Below are 16,185 nucleotides of genomic sequence, written 5' to 3' on the forward strand. Positions count from 1 at the left end.
GCCAGCGTGTGCTTGTACACCCCACTACACTCAGGTGCGCACCACACTCACAGAGACCCCAGAACTGCAGGTGGGTGCCTGTCCAGGCTGCCAGTTCACCAGCTGCCTCTGCTCCAACGAAGTGAAAACCTTCACGTGGAATGTGACAGCCACCAGGCTGGGTGAGGTTGAGCAGAGGGATGTATGGCATCTAAGTGTGAGGAAGGGTGGAATTCACCTGCCTCTGCATGTTTGATCCCAATGCTTGTACCTACAGCTGTCTGCTGCAAGTGCTCAGCAATGTGCCCCTGTGCTCCCTGCAGGCAAAGTGAATGTCACCGTGAGCAGCGTGGCAGAAGATTCACACAATCTGTGTGATAACAGGGTTACTGTGACACCTTTACAAGGAGAGAGAGACACAGTAATAAAACCTCTGCTTGTGAAGGTGAGTCACCTCTCAGGGTGGAGTACACCTGAGGACAATGGGTCATTCCCTGAAGCAGTTAGCAAAATGCTAAGAGGAAGTTTAGTCCTTCCTTGGAAACAGACAGGTATGCTGAGCCATGGTGGTTTCCTTTCCTGCCTTCTCTATCTGAACTACTCTTTCTCCATCTGCAGCCAGGAGGTATCCTACAAGAGAAGACCCAGAACGCCTTTCTTTGTGCTGCAGGTATGGGACAAAAATCCCTGACTGATCATGAGTGCAGGATTGAAAGGAGAGGGCTACTGCAAAGACTCAGAGGCAGGGGGAATTGTCAGAGGGCAACCACTGGTGGTACTGCCTCTGTCTGAGAGAACAACTATAGTTTGTCCATGTCTAGCAAAGTTTCCTGTATTGAGGCATTTGTTTGCAAGTCTCAGCTGTTGTGACACAGTGTACACTGAGCCTCACCTGTGTCTCCTAGAGATGTTGCACTTGTGTGTGATGCTTCTTCCATGGGATAAATTTCTGGGTTCTGCCTTCCTCAGATAATACTGTCTCTGAAGAGTTCTCCCTGACTTTGCCTGCAGAAGTGCTGGAGGGATCTGGACGAGCAACTTTCTCTGTGATTGGTGAGAGACTTTCGCTGCTCTTGGGGGAAGAGCTTGCACTTAATGATGCATCAACCCAGTTCCTCATGAGATAAGCTATAAGGGGTATACTGCTGGCCTCAGAAATGTGGATCAAGCAATCTTTTTCAGTATTTATACCTTTCATAAGGAATTATCCTGGGTTATCCCCAAGTGGCTTGAGAAGGCACAAATGGGGTATCTTCTCTGACATATGTCACTGCCATCTACCTAAGTGAACCAAAACCATCCTGGCAGATTTCCACCTGGTTTGCTGCTGTAATTCTTCTCCCTCCTTGATACCCACTCAAGAATGAAAGCTCTCATCACCTTTCCTCAGACCCCCTCAAGTTTCCTATACCCTCCCTCCTCCCAGAACCATGATGTCTTCCCTTTCTGTGCTGGACTAATCTAGGAGAGGTCAGCAGAAATCATCATCTCTCTTGAGTGCGCAGCTGGCTCTTTTCTAGAGTCCCAGTAGAGTTTAGAGAAGGGAGCAATCCTTTCATTTCATTCTGCTGAATGTCTCTGCTTTTCCTTTCTCCTGCCACTCCACCTCAAACCTAAGGGGACATCATGGGCCCAGCACTTCAAAATTTAGACCAGCTGCTAAGGATGCCCTTTGGCTGTGGTGAACAGAACATGGTTCAGTTTGCACCAAACATCTTCATACTCCAATACTTGAATAAGACTAAACAACTGGTCCCAGAAATTGAAGATAAAGCACTGAAATTCCTGAAAACAGGTAAATACTGACCTTTGTTCTTCTGCTCCAAAACAAAGGTGCTATAAATCAAGAGTGTGGGCCACTGGTCTGGTAGAGAGGTGCAGGGAGAAGTGGGAGCACTGCCAGAGTTGTGACAAAGAAAGGTATTACAGAGAATAAAAGATATGTCTCATGGAAGGAAAAGTGTGCTTCTGAAGAAGCAGGACTTCTGTCTCTCACTGTTATTGAGGTACGAACCCTGCTTTTTAGTGACGGGTGTAGGTAATTAATGATTTCCATCATTATGTGATGCCTGTGGTTTGTTCTCTTATCAGTCTGAGGCAGATGGAAGTCCCTTGTGGAAATGGCATCAGCTGCTATTAACTGGAATAAAAAATGGCCTTTGGAATAGATAGGAGTTCAGTAGATTAGTGTTTCTCCATGTTTTAGGATACATACTGTGGGGGCATGTCAGCTCTGTTAATCTGAACTTAATACAGTGCCAGTGTGTGTGTCCCATTTTGCAAAGTGCCTCCCATTTCAGCCTGCCAGTCTCCTTACCCTGCTATGCTGCAAGCTTAGCAGCCTTCCATGGGTAGGGTTATAGAGTTTTATTTCCTCTCCTTCCCCCTTTCTCTCTTGTACTGTAAGTGGGTCAGATATTTAGGAGAGAGGGACCTACCCAAGAGAGTGGCAGCAGCAGAGGAGCAAGATGGAGGGTAGCCAATGACGCTCTGTGGAGGGTGTAGGAAGAGCCAACAGATGCAGCTAGTGTTTTGCCCTCAGAGCTTTCACAAAACAGTGCTTTCTTGAGTCCCAACAGGGATAGCAGAAGTACTGAAAACCAAACTCGATATTATATTGGTCCCCTCTAGGAAAAGCCTTCGTCCTTACTCCTAACTCCTACAGCTAATTTGTTCACAGCATGGTACCCATGAAGGTTCCCTGGGGTGTGGGCAAACATGAGATGGCAAAACATGTCACCGTTCTGCAGACCAGCAGGGCAGATACCCAGAGTACTTGCATGTAACAGCTCTAGTCATATAGAGCAGCTGCATGCCACACTTCAGTGGTGCTCTGTGACTGCTTCTTGTCATGCTGGTGTGGGGTGCATGGGGAATTGGGGGGTGGAAGGTTTGCCTCAATGTCTCTGACTATAGGACCTGGTGAAGTCTCTCGCTGTGGACCTTTCTTCCCACAGCCAGATAGAGTTTGAGATGCTACAGGCCCTCACACTGAGAGTCATGTCCTGGCATCCATCTTCATAGGTTACCAGCGTCAGCTGCTCTACAAACATGACGATGGTTCATACAGCGCCTTTGGGAAAGGTGACAACCAGGGCAACACATGGTGAGTGACCAGAGTTGTTACTGTCATCCCAAACCTATTATCCTTGTTGGTTCAGCTCCTGGCTGTGACATGGGATTCCTCTGTGCTCTGCTCACAGGCTGACAGCTTTTGTAGCCAGGTCCTTTGGACAAGCCAGCTCTCACATCTACATCAATAAGGATCATGTGCACAGTGCCCTGCTCTGGCTGCAGAAGCACCAGCTGCCCAATGGCTGCTTCCAGAGTGTGGGAAAGCTTTTCAACAATGACTTGAAGGTATGGCTGCCAGACATGGGAGTGAGAGCAGGAGAAGCCCAATGTGAGGCACAGGGCTGCTTCCCCAGGCTCTTTCTCTGTGCACAGTAGCACAAAGCAATGTGCCCATGGCCTAGCACAGCCAAGGCAGCTTCCCAGAGCAGAACAAAAAAGTATGGTCTAAAACCGCAGGCATTTCCTCCAGGTGAGGTTTTAATCATGGAATGATAGAATGGTTTAGGTTGGAAAGGACCTTCAGATAATCCAGTTCCAACCCCCCTGCCATGGGCAGGGACACCTCACACTAGATCATGCCACCCAAGTCTCTGTCCAACCTAGCCTTGAACACTGCCAAGGATGGAACATTTACCACTGCTTTGGGCAACCTGCTCCAGTGCCTCACCGTCCTCACAGTAAAGAACTTCTTCCTTATATCTAACCTGAACTTCCACTGTTGAAGTTTAAATCCATCACCCCTTGTCCTATCACTACAGTCCCTGATGAAGAGTCCCCCTCTGGTATCCTTGCAGGATACTTCATAGGATCGCTTCTAGGATTTCTTCATTTTTACTTTAGTCAAAAGGCAGCATGGCCAATCGTGCCAGGGCACTTCAAGGGCATACGAAGAAATATTCCTATATTTTAGTGCTTGTCTAGAATACCCTGGCTGCATTCTCCCTCTTCTCATGCCTTATGACACACAATACACTCCAGATAGACCTGACTATGTGCTCTGAGAATATCTGAAAACACAGCTGTTCTCCACCTCCCAAAAAGTACGACTTTTGGAGCCTGACATCCCCAAAATGATCCCTGCAGTGTAGCTGCAAATGCACCAAGCTTTTGGTAAACATGAACTGGATTCATTGTCGTTGTAAAGGTAAGATTGCAAGGCCACCCATATTAAATACAAGGCAGGTTTATGAAAGAAGAGTGTTATTTCAGCAAAGGGTTACACTTTTTTTCCTTAAAATTTGGATGCTATATAAAAAAAACCCAAACTCAGAGTGTACGTATAGACTGTCCATCCTTGTCTGATTTTCATTAATTGCTCAACTTTGGCTTTCTATTTGAATAGAACTTTTTGGAATAGGTTCTGTCTCTCCCCTTACGCTTCAAAGTTTCTGCTGTTCAGTATGAGCAATGCTTTTCAGCAGCTCAGCCCAAATTCCCCTTCTCATTTTAGATGTTGTTGTGTCTCATGTCTATGCATACAAGCAGAACTTCCCCAAGAACAAATGTCTTCTGATGGGAAAAGAGGCTCCTGTTTACCCATATTAACCTGTAGCTTCTTACAGTCAGCTGAACTGTATGTAAACTTGCATTGCTTCTTGTATGCAAATCCTGCGCCATAAACACTTTGTTCAAGAGTCTAGTTGTAACATATTTAAGAAAATAAATAGATTAACAGTCTGTTTCATGCCTTTCTGTGAGAAGGCAAGCCTTGGCTGGATGCATAATACGGCTGTGAGGCTGCCCTCAACACCAGATTTTCATTACATTCAGTAAGTGAACCTGGAGTGATTTCCTTCAGTCCTCGTATGTGCAGGAATTCCCTGAGGTATGCTACTATCCTCCCTCAGGTACACCATCCATAGGCAGTTTCAGTGGCTATACAATGACAAGCAATCAGTGATTGGTTTTGCCCTTTTCTGATGTTAGTCTGTGTGACTTGCAGGGTGGTGTGGATGATACAATCTCATTAACAGCCTATATTGCTGCTGCACTGGTGGAGCTCCATCTGGAGAAGAATGTAAGTCAAATCCAAACTCTCGCAGGGTTTGGCAGCGTCCTCCCCAGGTCTATGGTTTCAGGGCGTACCCAGCTTGAGTTGGTGAAAAGTTCTGCCATGTCTCACCTTTGTATACAATAAGCTCAACAGGAAATTGTTAACTTGGAAAGGAGTTCTTAATATAAAAGGCCTGACTTACAGCAAAGCAGAGCATATGCCATTCCCAGCTGATCTCAGGGGAAACAATTGCCTCTGAAAATGGCTTAGGGCTTGCAGGGAGATGCAATAGTTTTCATTAAACCAACCAATTTAGCCAAAGGATAAAAAGACCACCTTTTAGGTATGCAACCCTCCTCCTTCAGACCTGAAATAAAAGCAATGATCTTCAGGCCAAGAGCAGACTCTTCTAGCTATGATGGGCTGATATTCCAGCATTCCTGGTACAGTTCTGAGAACAACGTTGTACCCCCTCAGGAACTGAGGCACACACAATGCAGCTCTGACAGTTCTGAGCCAGCGTGTTACCAGACACTTCCTACAGCTGGGTTCTCAAGTGTATTGACAATCCCCCCTCCCAGTGGTATGTCCAGTCAGATCTTTGGTTTCCACCCACAGTGAGTGATGCTTTGTCCACTCTACTTCACGTTCCACAGTCCTGAGAGAGATGCTAGCACTAAAATTCATCAAAGATGTAGCTGGGATGCTTGAGGGTTGGGGATATATTTTCACAACAACTTTTTTTTTGTCAGAGGAAATTCACTGGGTTGGAATTCCTTTCTCAGGTTACCATGCTGGATAATGCCTTACGTTGCCTCAGGAATGTAACGCTTGATAAAACAAGCCTTTATGTTAAGTCTTTGATGGCTTATGTCTTCACGCTGAGTCAGGATATGGAGATGAGAGAGCAGCTCCTGCATATGCTAGAGAAGGAAACTGGTAGGTTGCTGTTTAGAAGATTTTGGGTTCTGGAAATAATGACTGTGTTTAAAGCCTGGTATCTGTAGGATTTAATTGCAGTGATTTGGAAAATTTAACTATTCTGAGGTTGGCTTTTGTGTCAGAAAACGTTAACCTCTTGAAGCTGTGAGAGTCTCTAGTTTTCTCAGACCCAGGTACAATTTCTAATTGAAAGCAGCAGATGTGATCCATGCTCAATTTGTGTGGTCAAAGGGCTCACTGGAGTTGTGATGCTCCCACCGTTCTTCAGCAATTCATCTGTAGTGCAAGAGATCTTACAGAGGAAACTTGGTTCACCATGTCTATTTATCTGCTGGTCAGGGCATTTACATGCAGAATTTGCAGTGCTTTTTGACTGCTTCCCCATTGCTGCTTTACTCAGCTCAGGGCCCGTGGGTGGATACATATTTATTGCTATGCCGCTGATCTTGGTTCTTCCATTTATCTCTTTAATGTGGGTCAAGTCATAGTTACTTTGGCTTTTTTTTTCCACTGTTAATAGTTAGCAATGTCTTGACAAGAGCAATGGAGTTGTAAGAGTGGGAAAGGTGTCCTACATGTTTAAATGTGTCTGTGTTCTGCCTGCTGAGTCTGAGGATGTGACTGCAGTTTGCCTGCTGGAGAATCTTTGCCTCAGAGGTTTATCTTCTGCTGGCTAGACACCTTTCTGTATTAGCCTCACTAGCAGGATTACAGTTGGATCTTCAAGAGGACTTCGATGCTTTTTAAAGACTCAAGGTTAATCTGTAGGTCAGCTGTAGCTGCATCTTCAGGAAACCTTCTACCACTTCATTTAAAACTTGTTCTGCTTACACTACCTTGGGAGTAGTAAATGACAAACCCCTCATGCAAAAACCTTCCATTCTGATAAGCATAATGAAGTTATACCAGTCCATAGATGGGGGTCCTTGTTTAGCCCTGAGCTAAACTCTGAAGTCTTTATGCTGGTTTTGGGCAAACAAGTGATTTTGTGATTCTATTTCAAAAGTGAAGGTTTGTTCTGAAAACTGATTTGGAATTTAAGTGTGTTTCAAGGTTTCATATTTGTACCTTTGCAGAAGATGACCTACAATTCAACTGAATTCTAGATACTTAGTTGAATTTTGGTTAGCTCCCTAACATCACTATAGCAAAACATTTGACTGGACTCAGATGTATTCAATGCCTATAAGCTTAGACCATAGATGGGAGGCCAGCTCTAGATTAAAATTGTCCTAGCTTATGCACTGCATAGTGAGGATGCCAACAAAGTGAGTTGGGTAGTTTTGCTCCTCTGGTAGCCCATCAGCAATTCGTCTTCAAAGAGTGAACAATTCTTGCACAATAGATACAAATGACTGGAAATGGATCCTGCAGCTTTTCAGCACGGGGAGCCCTGTTATACAGTCCTAGGGAAATGCAGAAGCAGCAAAAAATGTCAAAGCTTGAGTACGTAGCTTTGAATATACACAGTACACAGAGATTAGTAAAGACTAGAACTGTACTTTAAGCAAAAAGCCTCTGTTCAAAGTCAATAGTTTCTAGGAAAATTGTTTTCTGGAGGAACTCTGAGGATTTAGGGCCTGGATCTCTCTGTGCTTTCAAAAGAAAAAAGTGGAGCCTGTTACAGAAGGCTGGCCCTTCAGAGCACAAAAGCAACACAAGTGACTGGCTTCTGCACTCTGAGGTGCCCTGGAAAGGCACAGGTATTTATTTCCAGTGGTATACAGGAAACTGCCAGTCCTTGAAGGATACTAGGGCAGGAGAAGTTGATGTTCATAAGTTCTACTCTTCCACATGTTTCTCCCCCCATCAGCAGAGCTCCTGACATCACATTCCAGTAGTGAAGAATCTTCCTCTTCTATGATTGAGACAGTAGCCTACATCCTCCTGGCTCATGTCTCCAAACCAGACTTGGCATTCAATGAAGCCTCAGTAAGCAAGATTGTGCACTGGCTCAGTGGAAAAAGAAATGCCTTTGGTGGATTTGCTTCCACACAGGTAACAAGTTGGAGGAAGTCATGGGGCAAGGAGAGAGATACTGTGCCCGGAGTGGTGTGCACAACTCTCATGTGCACATCACTCTAGATCCATCCTTTGCGGACAGGCATACATAAACCTGCTTGGGAAGGGGAATGCCAGGGGGAAACACTTTTTCTGTGTGGTGTAATTAATATTACCCAGAGCCTGGGACTGCTAACCCCAGGGCTCAGAAGCCACCCTTTCCAGGTAACAAAGTAAGCCAGCTGCCTGTGGCATAGACCCTACCTATGCACTTAGTGGCATAGACCCCACCTGTGTCAGAGTGTGAATCGGGGCCATAAGGAGTGCTGTTCTCCCCTCAGTGCCTGAGCTAGTGTACTGCATCTTGTACTGCAGGGTTCCACAGCAAAGTGACTCTCTCTCTACCTTCAGGACACAGTTGTTAGCCTGCAGGCCCTCGCTCAGTATGCAGCCCTGATTCCTCAGGAGATCAAAGAGGTAAAGGTGACAGTGAAAGGCAAGGAGACTTCTCCATTGGAGTTCCATGTGCACAGGAACAACAAGTTGGTCCTGCATCAGACTTCCCTCCTTGCAGTCCCAGGGATTTACACAGTACAAGCAACTGGCAGCGGCTGTGTTTATGTACAGGTGCGTATATACAAGGAAAAGAACTGTCAGGTTTTGCCACTGACTATTCAAGTGAGGTTTGGCTCTAAGGAGACACTATAGCCTCAGATTCTGAGTAGGATTTGGTTTTCTAGGCAGAATCATGTTGAGCTTGAAGGAGCTCAGGTATACTCTGTTGACATGGTTTTATTGTAACCATCTATGGTACCTTCATCTCAGAAATGTCTCAGTTTTGCTGCCCCATGCTATAGAGCCATATCATTGTAAAGAGACCAGTAGATCTGAAGTAAGGAGTGATGAGATGCAGAACAGTACCTGCTTCTATATTGAACATATGTTGCTGATGTCATTGCTTCAGGAGCTGAGCACTGTGTATCTTCTGATTCAATATTCTTTGGATTGTTATCACACACAGAGATAAGGAGAGATGTAGGACCGAGGTCTTCTTATCTCAGTACAACAACACAACTGGTCCATCTTATTTTTCTGGCGGCTTTGATAGTAGTCTGCTTATGAGCCACTCAAGCAGCAAAGAACTCAAGTCACTCCCTATGAAAACTTCCCTCACTGTGTCACTTCTGTTCAGCCATCTCTTCTGTTCAGAGAATCTACCAGCAGTGTATAGACAAGAGGACATAACAATAATTTACTGTTAATGCACGTAGGCAGTAACTAGGACTAGTACTGCTTGGCTAGACTTGACTAAATAAGACATCTGATGAATACTGCTGACCAGGCAGGCACCAGGCAGATGGAGGAAGATTGGCCTATGCTGTTCTTTGGAGTGTGATCAACCCTCTTGCTGAATTGTCTTCTGATTCTTTACTCTTCCTTTCTTTCAGGTTTTATACTTGTTTTGTTAGTATTTTTCCTCTTGATACCTGGAACTGATAACTATTCTCATGTCAACAGTTAACAGTCATATTTCTTTCTCCTTGCGGCAATGTTTTAACTAATGTACTTTCTCACATCTTAATGATTTTTTTTTTTCAGTAAGAATGAGACATTTTTGCGCTTGGTGTTGGTCTTGGATCACAGATAGCTAAGCCTCCATGCTGAAGGTTAGATTTGGCAGATGTACCTGATGCTGTGTGCTAAACAGCACATCTGAACAGAAAGCACAGCTGGGGCCAACTGTGTTAGCCACTGGTTACCAATTCCTTAAAAGCTGGAGGCACAGGTAGTCCTTTAGCTCACACAGGGAAGCTCCAGGGCACTTCACAGAGATATTTTCTTCCCCACCAGACCACGTTGTACTATAACGTCCCACCACCAGAAAAAGAAGAAGTCTTCATTCTAGATGTGGAAACAGTACCAAGAGAATATGATGGTGTCAGGGAACAGCTTGACATCCATGTGTCTGTCAGGTATGAGATTCCTTGAAGGTCTTTCTTCAGTGGAGCCCAGTAATATGATCAACCCCCACCCACCAAAAACCTCCTGTCTCTGGAGACAAAGACACAGGGGAAGACTCTCTTCTTCTCCATAGATCCCAAACAGATCATGAACTGAGGCCTGGAGAAGCATGGGAATGCATTTTCAATGCCACAACAACTATTTCAGTCAGCATAGAGCACATCAACAGTCCAAGAGCATTAGCAGCTGAGATGGCATTGTTCCCAAGAGCCAGAGTTCCCTCCCTGAGGGACACTTGGCAGCCTGGGTTGAACCAGCCCTGAGGTGCATTCTCCTGTAGTGTGAACCTCTGCTGGAACCAGATAGCAACAATTCCAGTCCCCATCCTTATTTCACTTGCCTGCATCTGTCTAATCCTGCAAAAAGCAACTGGATTTGCCTAACCAACATTGGCCTTTCTAGTCATCAGAGCACTTGTAGTAAGCGTGGGTAAAGCACTTCCCAAATATTCGTTTGTGAAGTCAAGCCATCACATCACACATCTGTTTAGGATGAGCATCTTGGTCCATATTCTCCATACCCTACTGTCTTGAAAGTAACATCTCCACGTTGCAGAGGGCATGAAGCCATAACACATTAATCATAACACATTCACTGCACAATCTGTTTTAATAACTAGCAAATAGATGGAGACAAATTTTTGTCCTTTTCTCTTATCAATTAGACATTCTGCTGAGCTTTCACATCACCGTAGAGCAGGCCAGAGGTTGGAAATGTTCATTAGTATCTCCTAGACATGCTGTGATGCCTTCCACATCTAATGTGCTTCTCTCCTGGTTTTTCAGTTATGTAGGGGACCGTGAGACCAGTAACATGGCCCTGGTGGTGGTGGAGATGCTGTCAGGGTTCATTCCTGTGAAGAGCTCTGTGAAAGCGGTAAGACTTTTGCCTCTGGCCTTCCCTGAAGATATGAAAATGTGGCTTTCTGATGTAGCTGAGCCAGAAATATCCAAACATTTAAGAACTGCTGGAGAATAGTATCTACTTATCTTGCTACAAATTAATTAAAATCTGCACTAAGAAAGTGCAGATACAGTGGGCTATTTCACAAGGCAATTTTCCACTTGTGGAACTGATAATGCAGCTTTCCATGTTCAGTAGTGAGCATCACCTATGCAGTGAGAGGTGAGAGAGGATCTGGAAAGCACCTAGTTAGAATTGTCTGGGGGTGCACTGAGACCCTTTGCCATTGCCAGTACCATTTGTAGGGATACTCGATAAAGTGGTGTTGAATCCTGTAGAGTTGTTCAATTACATGCTCCAGTGTTCCAGGAGATAACAGGGAAGATATATCATATCCTCCTATTACCTATCCTCCCTTCGCTGCAAGTGCTGAAAGTAGGAACATGGCTCAAAGACAGTTGTCGCATATGTGAAAAAAATCTTCCTGAGACTTTGTGCACTCCCAGCAACCTTAGTACCATTATAGCTGGGTTATGCAGGTCTTCCCCTGACTCGGCTGAATGCTTTGGTCAGCAGTGGTTCACTGACAAACACTAAACTTCGTGTGAGAGAACAGGGAAGGCCAATGACCAGGTGCTAACCAAGCTCATCTCTTGTCTTCCTATGCAGCTGGAGAAGATACCTCTGGCAAAAAAGACAGAGGTAAAACCAGACAAAGTCACAATCTACTTGGAAGAGGTAAGAGAAAGACCACAGGGAACTGCCTATTTAAGTAATAGCAACTGCAGTACTTTGTACAGGACTCTCAGAGATGAGAAATGCAAATCTGTAGGCTGGTCAAGGATGTTAAAATTTTGGCAGAAAAGGAAGAACCAAGACAGAAAAACAAATCTCTGATGCAGAGGGAATAAAGTTGGTATATAGATGACTTTGAGATGGCCAGTGGATTTCTGCTAATTCCAATTCTTCTCTCCAGCTGGGTAAGACTCCTCTGAAGTTTAACATCTCAGTGGAACAAGATGTTGAAGTTCAGAACCTGAAAGCGGCGACAGTGTATGTCTACGACTACTATAAGCCAGGTGAGATTTCAGTGACATAAGCAAAGAATAACTATTATACCCCCATTCAGACACAGTTCTGTCTATGTCCCTTATTCCCCATCTCCCTTATTCTGGTACACTTTTTCCTGCAACTCCAAACTTGGGTTTACTCTGTATTAAACTCTGACATTCAAGAAACAGAATCAATTGCTTTTCTGTTCTTGAGATGAGACTGCCTGGCACTATGATTACGTTGTGCTGTGTATGTGTACAAAATGACTGTGTTTTTTCACTTCCTCTAGCTTCAAGCTGTGTCTCTGTGGAAAGAAAGCTTCTCTGTCAATTTAGGATGTTTCCTCTAGCTCCTTGGCACTCTTGAAAATACTTAGAAATTTATTTAAAATCAGTGTTACATGCTGCTACCCTGATCCACCAGAAGGCAGAATTTAGTTCTGTGCTTTTCATGCGTGAAAATCCTACTATCCATTGTGTACTGAGAGGGTAATAGGAAAATAATTTCTTACCCTTTAAAGCTCTAAATGAACTACCAGTGCAAAGAAGAGAGATCTTGGAGTTATTTTGAGTCTCTCAGTATGAGCCAAAACAGCAGATGGAACATGAAGAATTATTTATTTATTTATTTATTTATTTATTTAAATCATTTGAGAACAAAATAGAAGAACTATCACTGAAGTTTCAGAAAGCAGTACCAAAGGCCTACATGCTGTATAGTGAATTCTATTCTTGTTCCCCTTTCCACACCATATCAAGAAGACAACTAGACTTCTTAGTCCGGCATTTACAGAGATAAATATTGTCACCCGCTCTCTTTACTATTCCATCCTGTACAAGAATTTTTGTGTTTAGTACATACATTTTAAAAATTGATATCTCACATAAGAATACTAATTAGCCATAAAAAAGCAAGGCTATTGGGACACACTAATGAAAGGGTCTCTGCTTACAAAAATGTCTTTGTATTAGAAGGCATCACAATGCATACAGGGGTCTTTTACAGCTGTATGGGAGGTATGCTGGAAAGACAGAGCATTGGTCTGACCCAATGTAGATATTTTTCTGTTTTGCATTCACAGTGTGAAGGGTAAAAAAAAAATTAAGGTAGTGGGATGGTTGTGTTAAAGAGTAAAAAGCCTGGCACTACCCTACAATGCAGTTCTGTACCTCATTGCTCTTTCTCTTTTGTTTCTACAGATGACCACACAGCAAGAGAGTATGTTTTCCCTTGCAGTTCAGGTTAGTCTTAACAAGATTCCAAGGTGGAAACAGCTGACACAAAGTAGAGGACTGGTGGTGAGCAAGCAAAGCACCCCACCTCTGCTCTGTATTTAATTCCATCAGGTCCAGTAGAGCCTTCTTGGTCTGCAGGTTGAATTGGAATCTACTGTACTAGTTGTGGGCATAGCTTCTAGCCCAGGTATAATCTCAATGCAGACCAAGGCCTTACCATACCATGGAAGGTTAAAAAGATCTATTTTTATTCTATTTCCATACACTCTTCACATGTGCAGTTCTTACAGTATCTCAAATATGAATGCAACTGGAAGTGCCTATTTCAATGACAGAAAGATGACATCCTCTAAGTTTTCTTAGCTCTTAGACAGCTTCCTAAAAGTTCACCAGGCACTTTGTCTTTTCTTGCTCTTTCTTCCCATAGATATCTCAAAGAAGGTTCCTACTAGAATGTCCTGACTCTGCAACCAATAATCTGAGTTCTCTGCTTCCACAAGGAAAACTTCATTGACTTGGCTCTCTGCTGTGTTGGATGCACCCTGTTTCCTTTGATGCTAAATTTCCATGTGAAACCTGGCTTCATACACAGTAATTTGGGATCAAGTGAAATAAAGTATGTGGAATATGGAGATAAGGCAGTGACTTGATGAAGATTTTAGTGCCTGAAAAAAAGAGAAACATTACTTAGGTCATAACAGAACAGTTTGTCTACAACCAAACTCTAAGCAAAAAAAGACATTTCTAACCCTCATCTAGTTCACTACATGGCCTTTTGAATCATCTTTATATCATAACTGAAGAGTAGGAACAGGCAGAAAAGAACTGTATAACAGTGCCTTTTGAAGGGAGGCCATATGACTGAAATAACCCTTCCACATTCACAGTGTGTTGTGTGGTTTCTTTTGCATACTTTGCTTTTGGTCGTCATAGTGGCTTTATTCTTCAGTGATGGATGATATCACTGTGTGCATGGATGTGTTTGTGTGGCTGATTTTTTACAGTGGATGTGATGGATGCTGTGTGCATACAGGATGTGCAAAGCTAACATTACTGTAGAAATATAATGAAAGGAGAAGATATTAATAGATGTTACATGCAGTGAACTATCCATGATCTTCCTCAGGTTATGGCTGTTTTGCCTTCCTGGTGACATGGAAAATGGGTATTGTTGTCCTTACAGTTTTCTTTATATACCTGTCTTGCAGGAGGGGATCAAGCAGCTAGCTAAGACAACCTCAGAAAGCTAGCAGATTAAGGTCATGTGCACATACTGTGGATATAGGGTAAGACTAACATTTGTATAAATGATTGCTGTGTGTCACCAACTTGTAGTGCCAAGACTGGGGCAGTACCTAGATGGCATCATAGGTCCTGCACTACAGGCATGCTCCTGGAGCTAGGGCTGGTAAAGGGTGCTCTTCCCTCAAGACACAGGCTGAGCAACAAATGGTGCCCAGGAGATACGAGCCTGGAAGATGAAAAAAAATGACACTACATGTTTAAAATAGATCACAGGAGCTGCAGAAGAGCCCTTAGGGCTGACATAGTCTGGCTAGGACTAGTAGCAGAGGCAGGCAGAGATCTGTTCATCCACATCCCAACTGTAGGGTTGCTGTAGCTGTGGACCTGAACTCAGATGGAGACAGCAGAAAAAAGATATTGGGATCCTGTATGCAGTTGTTGGTACCTGCAAATTCATCTCTTCTGCTTCTTAGGGCGCTTGCCCACTACCTTTACTGCTGGTGCCTAAAAATCACAATGTGGGTGAATTCCCTCTGCACCCTCCAACTCCAGCACATGCGAAAATGGCCTTAGTAACTAAAAAGGACTCACTATGTACCTTGGCTGTGAAAGAGGATGATGGCAGCGTCACAGGCTGAGAAAGAATAGGACATACCTTGATAATACTTTAAGAGCTCTGAACAGAGCCATGTAAACCAATCAACAACTAAAAACAAAACCTCAACACCGCCCCCCCCCCCAAAGCATTCAAACCCCAGCAGTGGAAATTCCCTTTACCTGGCTGTTGTGGGCTGACACAGGAACAAACCTTATCCAGCCTCTCTCTCCCTGTCTCTTGGAAGTGGGGATCCTGCAGCAAAGGGGTGGCAATGAGAAGTGGGGAGGAGAGGGGGAATGTAGGGACAAAGAATGGGGAAGGGAGACAGGACCCTCTTGGGTTAGTAGAGGCATTGAGATGGAACTCTAGGTGTTGGGGAACTCAGGGGCAAGGCACTCCCTCCCTCACCTCCTGCCAGTGTGGCCAGTCCCCTCCTCTCAGAGCCCTGGTTGCCAAGCTGCCCTAAGACCTCTGCCTGGTCTTAGCGTCTGTGCCTTCACCACCATCCTGCACGCCTTCTTCCCTCAATCCCCTCCCTCCTGTCTTCGCATAGCACCTTTTCTCCTTCCCTCTATCACCTGCACCACGGATCCTGTCTTGCTATGGGTGTCTCCTGCTCTGAGACCTGCTAGCACTTCCATAAAGGCTCCAGCCCACCCCCTGCTCCTGGGACACTCTCTGCCCAGTAGTGTTTCTAGGCAATGCCTGCATGCAGGTAATTATTCCTGGTTGTCCACTTCCCCTTCACATTGCCCTGCTCCTCTACTGCTCACACTGTGACCCCAAGTCCCAGTCCCCATTGCTCATATGGCCTGCCTAAACTGCTGTCAGAGCTGCTTGTCCCAAACACTTGTTCTCAAAACAGTCCATGCCTCTTTCGAAATTCTCTGCCTGCCCAAGCATTCTGTCCACTCCTGTATTTCTTCTCTCTTCACTTTAATGGTTTTCAAATCTGTCTTTCCCTCGTTGGCCTAACTGGATTATATGCCTCGTTTGCACCTGTGCAAGCCTCTGCAATGGTCATAATAGAAAACTGAAAGGAGCCCTCATCCAAAGAGAAGTTAGAACATAGGACAGTTAAGTTGTTACTCTCCAGGAAGTTGGATACATGGCTGTATCCTGACTCATGCATATTACCT

The 16,185-nt window shown here is 44.4% G+C and overlaps 1 protein-coding gene across 5 annotated transcripts in view; it reads left to right on the top strand.

The window, feature by feature from the left end:
• LOC130609849 (alpha-2-macroglobulin-like protein 1) overlaps positions 1-13,840 on the top strand; it is a 31,148-nt gene extending 17,308 nt beyond the window's left edge. For 4 of the 5 annotated variants that reach the window (XM_057429238.1, XM_057429220.1, XM_057429216.1 and 1 more), the window contains 17 exons: positions 35-161; positions 303-424; positions 598-649; positions 949-1,032; positions 1,598-1,774; positions 3,004-3,085; positions 3,183-3,339; positions 4,997-5,071; positions 5,833-5,986; positions 7,803-7,987; positions 8,402-8,617; positions 9,842-9,963; positions 10,798-10,888; positions 11,585-11,653; positions 11,892-11,994; positions 13,168-13,209; positions 13,631-13,840. In XM_057429238.1, coding sequence (XP_057285221.1) covers positions 35-161; positions 303-424; positions 598-649; positions 949-1,032; positions 1,598-1,774; positions 3,004-3,085; positions 3,183-3,339; positions 4,997-5,071; positions 5,833-5,986; positions 7,803-7,987; positions 8,402-8,617; positions 9,842-9,963; positions 10,798-10,888; positions 11,585-11,653; positions 11,892-11,994; positions 13,168-13,209; positions 13,631-13,665 — 1,893 coding nt within the window. In that variant the 3' untranslated portion in view covers positions 13,666-13,840. The remainder of the gene's footprint in view (positions 1-34; positions 162-302; positions 425-597; positions 650-948; positions 1,033-1,597; positions 1,775-3,003; positions 3,086-3,182; positions 3,340-4,996; positions 5,072-5,832; positions 5,987-7,802; positions 7,988-8,401; positions 8,618-9,841; positions 9,964-10,797; positions 10,889-11,584; positions 11,654-11,891; positions 11,995-13,167; positions 13,210-13,630) is intronic. The other variant, XM_057429228.1, reaches the window with a different exon arrangement.
• Positions 13,841-16,185: the final 2,345 nt, after the last annotated feature.

Source organism: Pezoporus wallicus, unplaced genomic scaffold (genome assembly GCF_028554395.1).
Source record: "Pezoporus wallicus isolate ANWC-B61680 ecotype Strahan unplaced genomic scaffold, APGP_CSIRO_Pwel_v1 scaffold_3294, whole genome shotgun sequence".
In the NCBI taxonomy this organism is placed as follows: Eukaryota; Metazoa; Chordata; class Aves; order Psittaciformes; family Psittacidae; genus Pezoporus; species Pezoporus wallicus.